A 12,539-nucleotide genomic window follows, 5' to 3' on the forward strand; every position below is an offset into this window, starting at 1 on the left:
CGTGTGGATAACATGATATTTTAAAGGTCAAACGGTTAACAATTAACCTGGGGAAAATCTGTTTGAAATGTCAGAAGTTCACAGGACACAGCCCTCATCAGGCCATTGATACCGAGGGGTTTCATCAACCAATGGGAACGGTCCTATTGTTTCTCCATAAGCTAGAACCATAGTACACAGGCCCTCTGCTCCCCTTAAAGGTCCCAGTGACAGAACAAGTATTTAGCTGTTAGCCTGTTCTATAAGTTAGTGTGTGTGTGCGTGTGTGTGTGTGTGTGTGTGTGTGTGTGTGTGTGTGTGTGTGTGTGTGTGTGTGTGTGTGTGTGTGTGTGTGTGTGTGTGTGTGTGTGCGCGCGCGTGTGCGTGCGCGTGTGTGTGTGTGTGAATACCCTCTTGATTAGCAGTGAGGTATGTATCAATAGCCTGGAATGTAAGGTATCAGCTACAGTATCATTTATCATATTTATAAAGGATTTCGGTATAAGTAACTCAAACATATCCGTTTCAATTCCAAAGAGACAGCCCACTCGACGGATATCCTTGAGCTATTTGTAAAGGCTACATCTTGTGTTCACCGATGGAAATCTCTACTGTTGTAGGTTAGTAAATAGTTTTAAAATACGTTCCTACTCGGGAGGCCTGCCACACACACCTACGAAGCCTGACTCACATTCGTGGCACACGCTGTGCCAGACAAGCCACATTCCTGAAGGTAAAAACCTGTCCGGGAGCTGTCGATTAAGGTATGAGGCATTAAATCCTCCACCGGGACAAGACTTGTTGGACGAGACTTGTGTTTCGGCAAGGTAAGGAGGGATATGCGCATCAACTTCTTTCTCACATCGAAACCTGAACGCGATGAGCCCATAGCACAGCACAGGACGCTGATGTTTGTGTTATTCTTCCAGACTTCAAGTAGATGAGAAACGATATATCGTTCAATCATTTACATAGTAGTTGTTGCAGCGATATATTATTATTTTTTACCAAGAGGAAATAATCGTTGGATCCAGAATGAGAGGCAAATGAGAATATCAGTGGAGTTGTCTTAAATAAACACCTGACGACCTGAGGCGCAATGGATCAGGTACGATTGATTCTATTGAAAACTTCTCAAAAACGACACTATGTAATGCTTTACGACATGACTGTTTGATATCCTACTGATCTGTAGATAAGGTTACAAATACGTTTTAATCGTTGTGTTTGTTTTCTTTTTGTTGTGAGGCAATAGATAATCAAACAAAACAAATATAAAAACAATATTTTATTCCGGTGTGTGTGTGTGTGTGTGTGTGTGTGTGTGTGTGTGTGTGTGTGTGTGTGTGTGTGTGTGTGTGTGTGTGTGTGTGTGTGTGTGTGTGTGTGTGTGTGTGTGTGTGTGTGTGTGAGAGAGAGCAATTGGGAGTCTATTACTAATGGTGGTTTTGATAACCTATGAAAGAACATAAAGACAGTCAGATTTCTTCCATTTTATAACTGGAAGAAATCAAAATCACTTTTAACTAACAATAACAATTGTAAGTAATACAATATAATACAATGTCTACTATCACTTTATATTTACAATTACTGCGAATTTGCCCTTTCTGCCTAATGCTCCCCTCAAGCACGAGGACACAATGGACTTCAACGCCCTGAGGGCTAAGTTCCAGGATGAGGAAATACTCCTGAGGCAACCCAGAAACAGACCTGTCCTCCCAGAGAAACCCCAGATCGTCCCCCCTCCCCAGAGTCCCACCCACCACCTGCCGGCAGGGGCCCGGCCCTCCATTCTCACCTCCATCAACTTAGACACCAGGATGGCGGGGGCCCCCAGGGTAATCTTCAAGGGGGACAAGAAGGACAGCCGGAAGCCCCTGATACCGCTGACCAAGACCAAGGAGAAGAGCGACGATAAGTCCAAAGCCGGCAGTGATAAGGACAGAAAGTCCACGAAGGGGAGCAAAGAGAAGCAGGACGTGGAGGATAAAGACCCGCCCAAGCCGAAGAGCGGGAAAGACAAGAAGGGGCTGCTTCCTTTCAGATCCAAAGAGTCCAGTGAGCTGGTGCCCGCCTCGCCTCCACCAAAAGGCACCCTCAGGAAGATGACCTTCCCAGGCTTCAAAAAGATCTCCAAGAGAGGGTCGATGGACATTGAACCCATTCTCGACTCCCCCAGCCCGGACGTCCACAGTGGACTGGCTCCACTGGTCCCGAGTGGCTCCCTCCCCTCTGTAGGAGCCCCGGCTGCAGCGCACACGCTGCCCCCCGCCACAGTCCCCGAGTACAACCCCATGGCAGCCCTCATGCCACCCAACTTTATCCCTATCGCTCCTCCCAACGGCCCCTCCTATGCCTCCCTCACAGACAATGTCCCAGCAATGCGCACGGCTCCCTGGCAAGAGACAGAAACTCTATCAGAGGTGGAGCCCGCCCCCGCCGCGCCTGTTTCAGCCAGCCACAGATCTGCCACACCCTCCCCAGTCCGTAACTCCGTACAAAACAGCCCCTTGCTCAGCTCCGTGGCCGCCCCCAGCCCGGCCCCCTCCAGCCCCAGCACCCCACCACTCGGATCGGGGCAGATCTCCGCCAGAGCAGGGGTGGAGGTTGACCACAACGGGGAGGAGCTCCCCATCACGGCCAATGCTGACGACGCCCTGCCCCTCTCGGCATCTCCCAAAATGGAGCGTCCGGGATCTGCGCTGTCCTCGGCCCTGGAGCGGGCGGGGAAGGCCCCCGGGAAGAAGACCACTCCGGCGGACCAGAGGATCCTCCAAGCCCTGGAGAAAGCTCGCAGGAAGGCTGCCAGGTGAACTATATGTCTCAAGCACCCTTTTAGATTCATCTTAAGTCTGTTGGCAGACGAGCTCAACGCTGGCTTTCGCTTCATATTCGTTCCGCCCATTCCTTTGGCTGGAAGCGGGGATCCGTAGGCGCGTAATTGACGATAAACAGACATCGCAAACTCGGCCGTAGTAGTAAACTGTAAAAAATAGTAAATCTCTACAAATCGTACACTGTATGAATTGACAGTATGGATCTAAAATTTGATTCAATTAAAATTCCCTCTCACAGGAATGGAATTTTGATCTGTGGAATTTATCTCTGTAACAAAGAGAAGTTCTGCCATCTGCTAGCAAAGTAGGACTTCTGGATTCAAGATTACTTTTGCAGTGGTATTGTTTGGTGCCCTTTGTTTAGATTGTTGAAGGGGTAGTTTCACCTGCATACCCTCATTGTCTTATGTTGCTAATGAGCCACGCTAATGAATAATGCTGAATAATCTTGCACTTGTCCATTGTTCCTCCACAGTCCCTGCACTTCAAATCTAATGAACCCAACTCCAGAAGGATTCCCTCCCCCAGGCAGCCTCGTTGATCTGCCACCACTGGACTATGAGGATCAAAGGAACCCTCAAGCAGCCCACGTAAACGGTTTTGTGAACAGTATGTACAGAAGAAAGCCGATGGACCCCCCCGCTAATCCCTCTCGTTCTTCCTCTGTCTCTCTGGGCCTTGCTCTATTTCACTTCATCCTCAGTCTGTCACCGTATGTTCTTGTTTCATTTTGGTTCCACTTCTCGTAATCGTCGAAAATACTATTTTACAATGGTATGCTCTCTCTCCACTCAATATTACTAACATACCTGTACAGCTGGCGAGGTGCACACACACATAGACACGTAGCAGCGTTTGAACTGCAAACTGAAATGTGGTATGCGCACAGCAGTGGTTGCCAGGAGGTCCTAAGTCAGGAGTGTTTTTTTGTCCAAATATTTAAATAGGGAGACAATGCATAACATCACCTAGATACTTCTTGTGCACCAGAAACGACGAGCAGAAGGCGGGGATGTTAGGAGGAATGCCGAATATGCCTGTAATGTGAACGTGGAACTGAAGACTCTCTGAGATGAGTCGTGATCACAGCTCGATGTATTTTAACCAGCTGCCTCACTTTAATCACTGCCTTCTGTATTTCAGTTGTAATGTGTGTAAGTATTGCATAATGCAATTGCACATTTAATAATAAGATAAGGCTTTTGCCAGTGTGGTGCTGTCGACACTAATGATATTCTATAGTCTAGAATTGCGTGTGTGTGGGGGGAAGGCTGGGGGGGGGGGGGGGGGGGGGGGGATGTGGGTGTCTGTTGTATACATTTGCTTGTTAATTTGAACACAGTATATAACATATAAGTATGTTTTTCCGGATAAACGTCTAACAAAGGTCAAGAAGTTTAGATAGAAATTTATTTTTTCAAGGAATTAAATGGTCTGACCTGGTTTCACACACCAGATATTTGAATGCAACATACAACAGTTGAATACAACAGTTGTCAAAAATAACATAGTAGGAATGAACATTGACTGGATTGAGACAAACTGACCAAACAAGCTAGCCAGCTGTGGGTTAGCACGTTGCAGGATTTTTGAGGCAGGGGACTTGAATGTATGATACTATTGGTGGACATTTGGAGCATGTTTGTGTTGTGACATTATCAGAAGATTGTTGCAGCTGTAGAGGAACTCTCTATGATCTTGATTTGCTTTTGTATACCTTACCACAGCAGGAGGATATTTGTTGGATGACAAAATGTCTGTGGAAGTGAGGTGAAAGACGTCAACTCATTTCATTGTGTTTGACTGCTTAGGCTTCTTGCCCATTGAAAAATTTAGCTTGGCTTATCTCACGTATTGTTCCCTCTTTGCCTGTTGAAACCTCTTTGTAAATGTATGTATGTAACAAGGTATGTTTTGTGTCGCAAGGTACGTCTGAAGAGGGTCCTGACGTGATGCCAGAGCTCATGGTGGTCCCTCCGCCTCCGCCCAGAAGGGCCCTCCCTGACCCCCAGGTTCTTGGAACCCCTCCACTAAAACCCGCCAGGCCCCCCAGTGTCAATCTGACTCCCTACTTGTCTCCGCCCCTGGAGGGTAAATATGTCAACATAATTCACGTACACAAGCTATTTCCTATAATATACAGGCAGTTTGTGTGGCTGGCTACGATAAAATTAAGCACTATCTTCTGCTGCCAGAAATTCAACTTTTACACTATAAGAACGCTTATATTTGTTTGGGCTGATATTTTGAATTTTAGTAATGGGAAATAAAAAATAAAAATAAAGTCTCTGACTGCTCTCCAAACAGCACGTACAAGACAGAGCTGTCTCTGCTTTACATAATGTGTTATGTGTTTAATACGATTCTCACTGCGGTCACCTGCGTCTCCCTTTAGTGAAACAGATCCTGACTCCTCCGGATTCCTGGGAACAAGAAGAAACCAGCGAAGGCCTCCCAGAGTTTGAGGACACACACTCCCCCGAGCCCCACTCTCCTCAGCCATCTGAGTATGCCTGGGGAAACGAGGACTACAGTACTCCAAACAGCCACAATCCCGGAAACCCACTTCCAAACAACGTTAACTCAGCCTATGAGGACTACGGAGCATTGGCATCAGAGTTTGAAGCGCCAAGATTCCGGGAGATTCCAGAAGAGGAGCAAAGTCAGGATGTGTTTGATTCATCTGCCCATAGCACTCGGGATAATCGACCGACTTCAATGTAAGCTTACGCCCCCATTGAGTCAATGATTGGACATTTGAGTTATTGATTTGATTCTATATTTGAATTTGAGTCCTTGGCTTTTACTTCTGTTTCTCTACATTTGTGGCTCACCAAGGTTGCAAGCAAATAACAGCGTATTGGAGAATTCCGAGAACTTCTATGAAGACGTCAACGTGTCTGCCACAAAGAAGAAAGTGAAGGTGGAGGGAACTAAAAAGCGCAAAGGACCACCAAAGAGTAAGGACTCTTTCAATTTAATTCCAAGCCACCAAACATCAGCTTTTTGTCAAGGAGTATTATTATTCATCAACCAAATTAATCATCAACCAAATTAAGACAAATAGTGTAGCTATCAAATTCAAATAAACCAGATTTCAGACTTTTGTCAAGTTCCTAACTATGAGAGGTATGTTAAATAGTGTAGTAGTCAGGTCTAATAGTATTGCTATAAAAGATAAGTCAAATATAAAACATATCAGACTTCAGATTTCAGACTTCAAACTATCAAAACTTGTCTACTGCTAAATTGATAGTAACCTGTTTCCTAGGTCAGTGCAGACATGAATGACGTCATAGCAACCACCAAAATAACCTTTCTTAGGGGAAGCCTGCATAGGTAGTTCATGTATGGATTGAATTCAAATTTAGGGTTTGGGTGTAAGGCATTTACACTATAAAAGTCCTCAGTTTTCATGTGTCACAGTGGCAATTTGAATACCTTTAAATATTCAATCGCCTTACTCTGTCTAGCCCAAAATAAATGTGATCTATAATACGTAATGTGCCTATGGATCATGGCAAGAAGACAACGTTTTAATATATTATTCATGTATTCGTCCCCTTTCAACAGATCCATATGATGAGACCCAACAGCCAACAGTAAGCAGGATGCCAATACAGAGCGCATTACTTGCAACTTTTAATTACGTTTCTATACACATTCTCTGATTAATGTACAGTAGATATGTTTAAACGTGTGTTTGTGTGCATGCGTGTGCTTTTGTGGGTGAGGATGTGTGTATGTTTGTGTCTGTGCATGCATTTATGTGTGTGAGTTTGTGTGTGTGTGTGTGTGTGTGTGTGTGTGTGTGTGTGTGTGTGTATGTGTGTGTGTGTGTGTGTGTGTGTGTGTGTGTGTGTGTGTGTGTGTGTGTGTGTGTGTGTGTGTGTGTGTGTGTGTGTGTGTGTGTGTGTGTTTTGTAATTGAAATGAGGCAGGGCTTAGCACATATCCTTATCTCCATTCTCCTTTCACAGAACGAAGAGAAGAGCAAGCTTGGCCGTCTTGGCAAGTAAGGCCCACACGTCTGAGTCTGACCCATTTCTGCTGTCACAGCTTTGTAGCCAACTCAGTGACTGGCCTTCTATCCCCATTAGCAACACCCTTGTTATGTTCCCCGCAGCCACACCCACATCCTATTATCCCATTATAATGTCCTGCATCATGGACATCCTCTCTCCCTCTCTCTCTCTCTCTCTCTCTCTCTCTCTCTCTCTCTCTCTCTCTCTCTCTCTCTCTCTCTCTCTCTCTCTCTCTCTCTCTCTCTCTCTCTCTCTCTCTCTCTCTCTCTCTCTCTCTCTCTCTCTCTCTCTCTCTCTCTCTCTCTCTCTCTCTCTCTCGATCGACTCAGCTTCAGGACACCTTCAGACAAAAAGGCTGCATCTGATGGGCCGGACGAGAAAGAGCTGAAGAAGAAGGTGAAGCAGCGGCTGGAGAAGGAGAAGAAGGAGCTGAAGGAGCAGAAAGAAAGAGAGAAGCGGGAGCAGAAGGAGAAGGAGAAGAAGGAGAACGACGTGAAGAAGAAGTTCAACGTGAGTTGTGTTGTTTTAGGACACAGAGAGAGACGGAGGGGGAGGATGACCGATAGAAAGACAAAAGGGAGGACGACCAAGAGAGAGAGACAAGGGGGAGGATGATGAGAGGGACAAGGGGGAGGACGATGAGAGAGAGTCAAGGAGGAGGACGACCAAGAGAGAGAGTCAAGGAGGAGGACGACCAAGAGAGAGAGACATGGGGGAGGACGATGAGAGAGAGTCAAGGAGGAGGACGTCCAAGAGAGAGAGACAAGGGGGAGGACGATGAGAGAGACAAGGGGGAGGACGATGAGAGAGTCAAGGAGGACGACCAAGAGAGAGACAAGGGAGAGGACGATGAGAGAGACAAGGGGGAGGACGATGAGAGAGACAAGGGGGAGGACGATGAGAGAGTCAAGGAGGAGGACGACCAAGAGAGAGACAAGGGAGAGAACGATGAGAGACAAGGGGGAGGACGATGAGAGAGAGTCAAGGAGGAGGACGACCAAGAGAGAGAGACAAGGGGGAGGACGATAAGAGAGACAAGGGGGAGGACGTCCAAGAGAGAGAGAAAAGGGAGAGGACGATGAGAGAGACAAGGGGGAGGACGATGAGAGAGACAAGGGGGAGGACGATGAGAGAGACAAGGGGGAGGACGATGAGAGAGAAAGACAAGGGGAGGACCACCGATAGAGAGAGAAAAGGAGGAGGACGACTTAGAGAGAGAGACAAGGGGGAGGACGACTGAGAGATAAGAGGGGGAGGACGACCGATAGAGAGACAAGGGATAGGACGACCAAGATAGAGAGACAAGGGGGAGGCCGACCAAACGAGAGATGGAGGGGAAGACGACCGATAAAGAGAGACAGAGGGGGAGGCCAACCGGGAGTTAGAGACATGGGGGAGGACAACTGCTAGAGCGAGGCGGGAGTGGTTGAGGAGAACAGACCTGTCTGAATTCATTCCTCTTGCTTTGGAAGTCAGGCTCACCGCTTACACGCTGTTCATGCTCAGACAGATGGAGGCTCACACATTCTCTCTCTACTCTGTGGTATTTGGCCTCATCTGTCTTTGTTTTCTGTTGATGTGTTAGCATTGCTAGCAATAAAAAAGAATGAGCTAATGTGTGGCCAATTCTTTGGTTAACTATTTCAGAACAAGTAGACTTTAGCAAACCAAAATTTTACCTAAATGACAATGCTATTATCTCGAATATCTCCAATGTGGTTTCCAATAGAATACTGTTCTACATGTTTGAACTTAAAAGCCTAGCATATATTTTGATAGCACACAATAAAATAAATACTGTGCATGTGAAGGTGGTCTTCTCATCATAAAGTCTGACTTGACAGGAAATATTGCATATTTGTATTATGAATAATCTCTTGGTTATTAGCATGCCATTCACTGTCGACCCTTCACTATACAACACATAAAGCCTTCTCCCCCATCCTCACTGGTTTAGATCACAGGCCAGGAGGAGGCTATGTACCAGGCAACGGTAACTGTGACGACGAAGGGCCGCAAAAATGACTTGCCAGTTGAAAGGGGTGAGAACATCAGCATCATCCGAACAACCAAGTGCCCCAAGGGGAAATGGCTCGCCCGGAACAATAGCAACACCTGTGAGTAACATGAAATCTGCAAAACAAATGTATTCAAAGGTATTGTACTATTAAAAGCATCAAACTAATTTCTTCAGCTCAGTGGCATTACAGATTCCTATTGGCCTATCTCTAGGGTTAGGGTTATCCCTTGAAGTTAGACCTTAACATGCTATGGTTCAGTGGTAGACACTCCTTTGCTGCACATCATGGCCTGAATGCTAATGCTCCCAGGACGGGTTTTCTCTCAGACGGTTACATATCAGTGGACCACGTGGAGCTGGATATCCAGGAGATGATGCAGATGGGAAAGAGAGCCGCCACCTCATACCCCGACAGCAGCAGCAACAGCGTCCTGGATGGGGCGGCCTCCATCATGAGCAACAGGTGAGTACATGAGCACAATGAAAGGGAGAGTGCTACCATTCCAAAGGTTCATTACAGGGTCTCACTTTGATACATTTTTGTCTATTTTTCCTTAGGCGTTCAAACCATTCCCCAGATTCTACAGGAAGCTGTAAGTGTCCTAACTTCAAAATCCTATTTTAAAGTCGGTACTGTTGAACCCTGAACCCCATAGTAAAAATGTATGTGTGTCTCTGTATGTGTGTTTGACTGTGTGTCTATGTGTGTGTGTGCGTGTGTAGTCACTGACGACAGCGAGGAGTGGACCGGTGATGACGAGGACCCTCTCACACCCACAAACTCAGTAGAGCCCTTCACTCCCCAGTGAGCCCACACCGTCCATACCTCTGTGTGTGTGTGTGTGTGTGTGTGTGTGTGTGTGTGTGTGTGTGTGTGTGTGTGTGTGTGTGTGTGTGTGTGTGTGTGTGTGTGTGTGTGTGTGTGTGTGTGTGTGTGTGTTTATTGTGTGCATGAACGAACGTAAGTCTAATTGGTATTGGTTGTTCACTTACAGGGGCCACACAAGAACACACTCCATGCCAGACTTCGGTAAGACAGTAATCAAATAAATCCAAGTCTGATATAGACCCTTAAGGCTGTGACGGCTACAGTATATTTTAAATTCGCGCCTCCCCTTATCGGAGCTTGGGGGAGTCATAGAGTAAACAATAGCTATAGATAAGGCTAGTTTATACTAGATGTAACAGGCAGCGCCTTCTGACAGGATACAGTGTATGCATTGAACTGCATTTGATTGCAGCAAATAGTCATTGTTTATCGGGGGACTTAAAACTGAACATCAAGAAGTATTTGTGTGTTGATGTCATTATCATATATTCCTTTTAGTGCTGTGAAGTGTGTTTTTCCGAAGTTGTTTTTGGATTGTGGCCTTTTAGGGAAGAAGGAGCTAAGTGCAGTCCACCAGCACAGTCACAGTGACATCAGCACACAGGAGCCTTCTATGCAGTAAGTATACCTAGCTTCCAACTCTCTTATAGAACTTTGTTGTTCTTTTCACCTGTCAGTCAGTCAGCCAGTCGTTCATCCTGCTAAACTCAAAAAGTTGTCTGCCTGGGCTGTTGTTTTTCAGCCCGAAGCATGAAGCACTTCAGAAATTGACCACATTCTTCCACTCACCCAAACCTGTGGCGGAGGAGCCGACTACCAGGTGTGAAAGATGTACCCACCCACCGCACACACACACACACACACACACACACACACACACACACACACACACACACACACACACACACACACACACACACACACACACACACACACACACACACACACACACACGTGTCTGTGAACTAAATCTCTTTCCATGTTTCAATCCAACTACAGCACTAAAGAGGAGGCCAGTAAGTAAAAAAGACTGAAGTGTTCAGATTCTTTGCAACCTGGGAGAATCACACTTTTTAAACATAACGCTTTTCCTGGTTATATTTTCAGGTCACACACTTGTGGAGGAAGAAACAGTTTCTTCGTAAGTAACATTGCAACACAAACACACAGAAATTCAGGGCATGTTGTGCAACCAGTTGACAGACGAGTTCTGGAAGTTTGTGTTTGAGGGTTTTTACAAGGACCTGCAGAGAAAGAGAGAGTGAGATAAAAAGAGAGAGAAAGGTTTTTTTTTGTGCGTGAGCAGGAGGCAGACCAGACATAGACCAGCAGGTCTGTCTCTTAGAGAGGGAGTGTATGTATGAGCCTGTTAAGAGAAGATCAAGCGAGAGGTAGGAAGGGAGAGAGACATTGAGATATCAACATTGACTGTCTCCCAACAGGCCTGAGACTCGTCCCACAGAGGAATTAATCACGGACATATCCGACATGCTCATCCTCCCTCCCCCTGAACTCTATGCGGACCCTGAAAATGTGACATCACTGTGAGACCCAGTAGGTGAGTGGGCACATGGATCCTAGCCTGTGTGTGAATGTGTGTGTGCTTGTGTAATTGTCTGTGCATGTGTGTGTAAGTGTGTTTCTGTAATTTTCTGTGCATCTGTGTGTATCTGTGTGTATGTCTGTGTGCGTGTGTGTGTGTGTATATGTGTGCATGTGCGTCTGTGTGCATGTGTTTGCGTGGGTGTCTGTGCGTGTGTGTGTGTGTGTGTGCATGTGTGTATGTCTGTGTGTGTGTGCGAGTGTGTGTGTGCGTGAAATCGTTAAACTTAATGGTTTTTCTGTTTCCTCATTGACAGACAAAAAGCTGCTGCTGATCAGTCCGATCACCATGCAAGCTTGACATCCTACAAAATGTGACAGCCAACGGCCAACAAACGGCATGTGGTTTTGGTCAGTTTTCATCTATCCCATGTGTCAAAAACACTTTTGAGGAGTCGATGTGTGTGGGAAGTTACAAATTGACCTCTGAGAAAGGTTTACACACAGCGGATGTCCAACTGAAACAGTGGTCTCTGATTTACCATATGGAAATGTATCTACTTTTAAAACACATGAACAAGCTCAGAAAGGCATGTGTCCAATGCTACTTCATCAAAGAAAGACTTAAACGCCTTAACATGGAAAAAAAACAGGTCCATTTGACACTAAAGTAGGGCTGCAACTAACGATTATTTTAATAATCGATTAATCTGTCGATTATTTTTTCGATTAATCGATGAATCGGATAAAAAAAAGAAACATTTGGAATTGCCGCATCTTTATTCAAAAACTGAACATTACTTCAAATTCACAGTGCAGACTGAAGTGTAAAAACACCAGGTTATTTCTCGAACGTCCCGGAACTATTAAAAGTAATATTAAATAATAAAAAATAATAATAATAATAATTGGGATAACACAAAAAAAAACATACAACGTATGATATACTTTTATATATATATAAGGGATGTCCATGGTTAACCGGTCAAACCTATTGATACCATTTTCGAGACTCCTTGAAATAGAACTTGTAATATTGCTTTAATTGCTGATAAGATGATAGTTCAAGATAGGACATTAAACAGGTCATAATTCTATCTTTACTATCTATTTTATATTACTGGGAAAACAAGTTTTCACCAAAATCTAAATTATTATTTTTTTTTTTCTGTTGCATTTGAACACATCAATCATATTGCTGAGCCGACCTGAACACATCACATTTGACACTGTTTGTGACCATTGGTTAGTTTTTTTTAAGCTAACTAGCTCTATATCCTGCCGATTTTAAAATGGATTTAAAAA

At 45.2% G+C, this 12,539-nt stretch overlaps 1 protein-coding gene across 4 annotated transcripts; it reads left to right on the forward strand.

Moving 5' to 3' along the window:
* The first annotated feature begins 498 nt into the window (after positions 1-498).
* LOC115555615 (FYN-binding protein 1) lies at positions 499-12,006 on the forward strand. Of its 4 annotated transcripts, none has more exons than XM_030372575.1 (20): positions 499-1,087; positions 1,611-2,791; positions 3,295-3,428; positions 4,746-4,910; positions 5,254-5,539; positions 5,658-5,779; positions 6,393-6,421; positions 6,799-6,833; positions 7,173-7,353; positions 8,801-8,960; positions 9,191-9,326; positions 9,422-9,456; positions 9,587-9,668; positions 9,859-9,893; positions 10,241-10,310; positions 10,435-10,512; positions 10,692-10,708; positions 10,800-10,833; positions 11,135-11,250; positions 11,552-11,872. In XM_030372575.1, the coding sequence occupies exons 1-19, from the start codon at positions 1,079-1,081 to the stop codon at positions 11,238-11,240; spliced, it is 2,895 nt and encodes a 964-aa protein (XP_030228435.1). In that variant the 5' UTR covers positions 499-1,078; the 3' UTR covers positions 11,241-11,250; positions 11,552-11,872. The 4 variants fall into 4 exon arrangements, with proteins under 4 accessions (XP_030228435.1, XP_030228432.1, XP_030228433.1 ...); XM_030372572.1 differs by having other exon boundaries at positions 505-1,087; positions 5,215-5,539; positions 11,135-11,246; positions 11,552-12,006; XM_030372573.1 differs by having other exon boundaries at positions 505-806; positions 5,215-5,539.
* Positions 12,007-12,539: the final 533 nt, after the last annotated feature.

The sequence above is a fragment of the Gadus morhua genome, chromosome 12 (genome assembly GCF_902167405.1).
Source record: "Gadus morhua chromosome 12, gadMor3.0, whole genome shotgun sequence".
In the NCBI taxonomy this organism is placed as follows: Eukaryota; Metazoa; Chordata; class Actinopteri; order Gadiformes; family Gadidae; genus Gadus; species Gadus morhua.

Bases quoted from the DNA above. Each gene is read 5' to 3' on its own strand.
- LOC115555615 (XM_030372572.1), top strand. The intron at 9,669-9,858 runs GTGAGCCCACAC...GTTCACTTACAG, and splicing joins GTAGAGCCCTTCACTCCCCA to GGGCCACACAAGAACACACT. The intron at 10,311-10,434 runs GTAAGTATACCT...GTTGTTTTTCAG, and splicing joins ACACAGGAGCCTTCTATGCA to CCCGAAGCATGAAGCACTTC.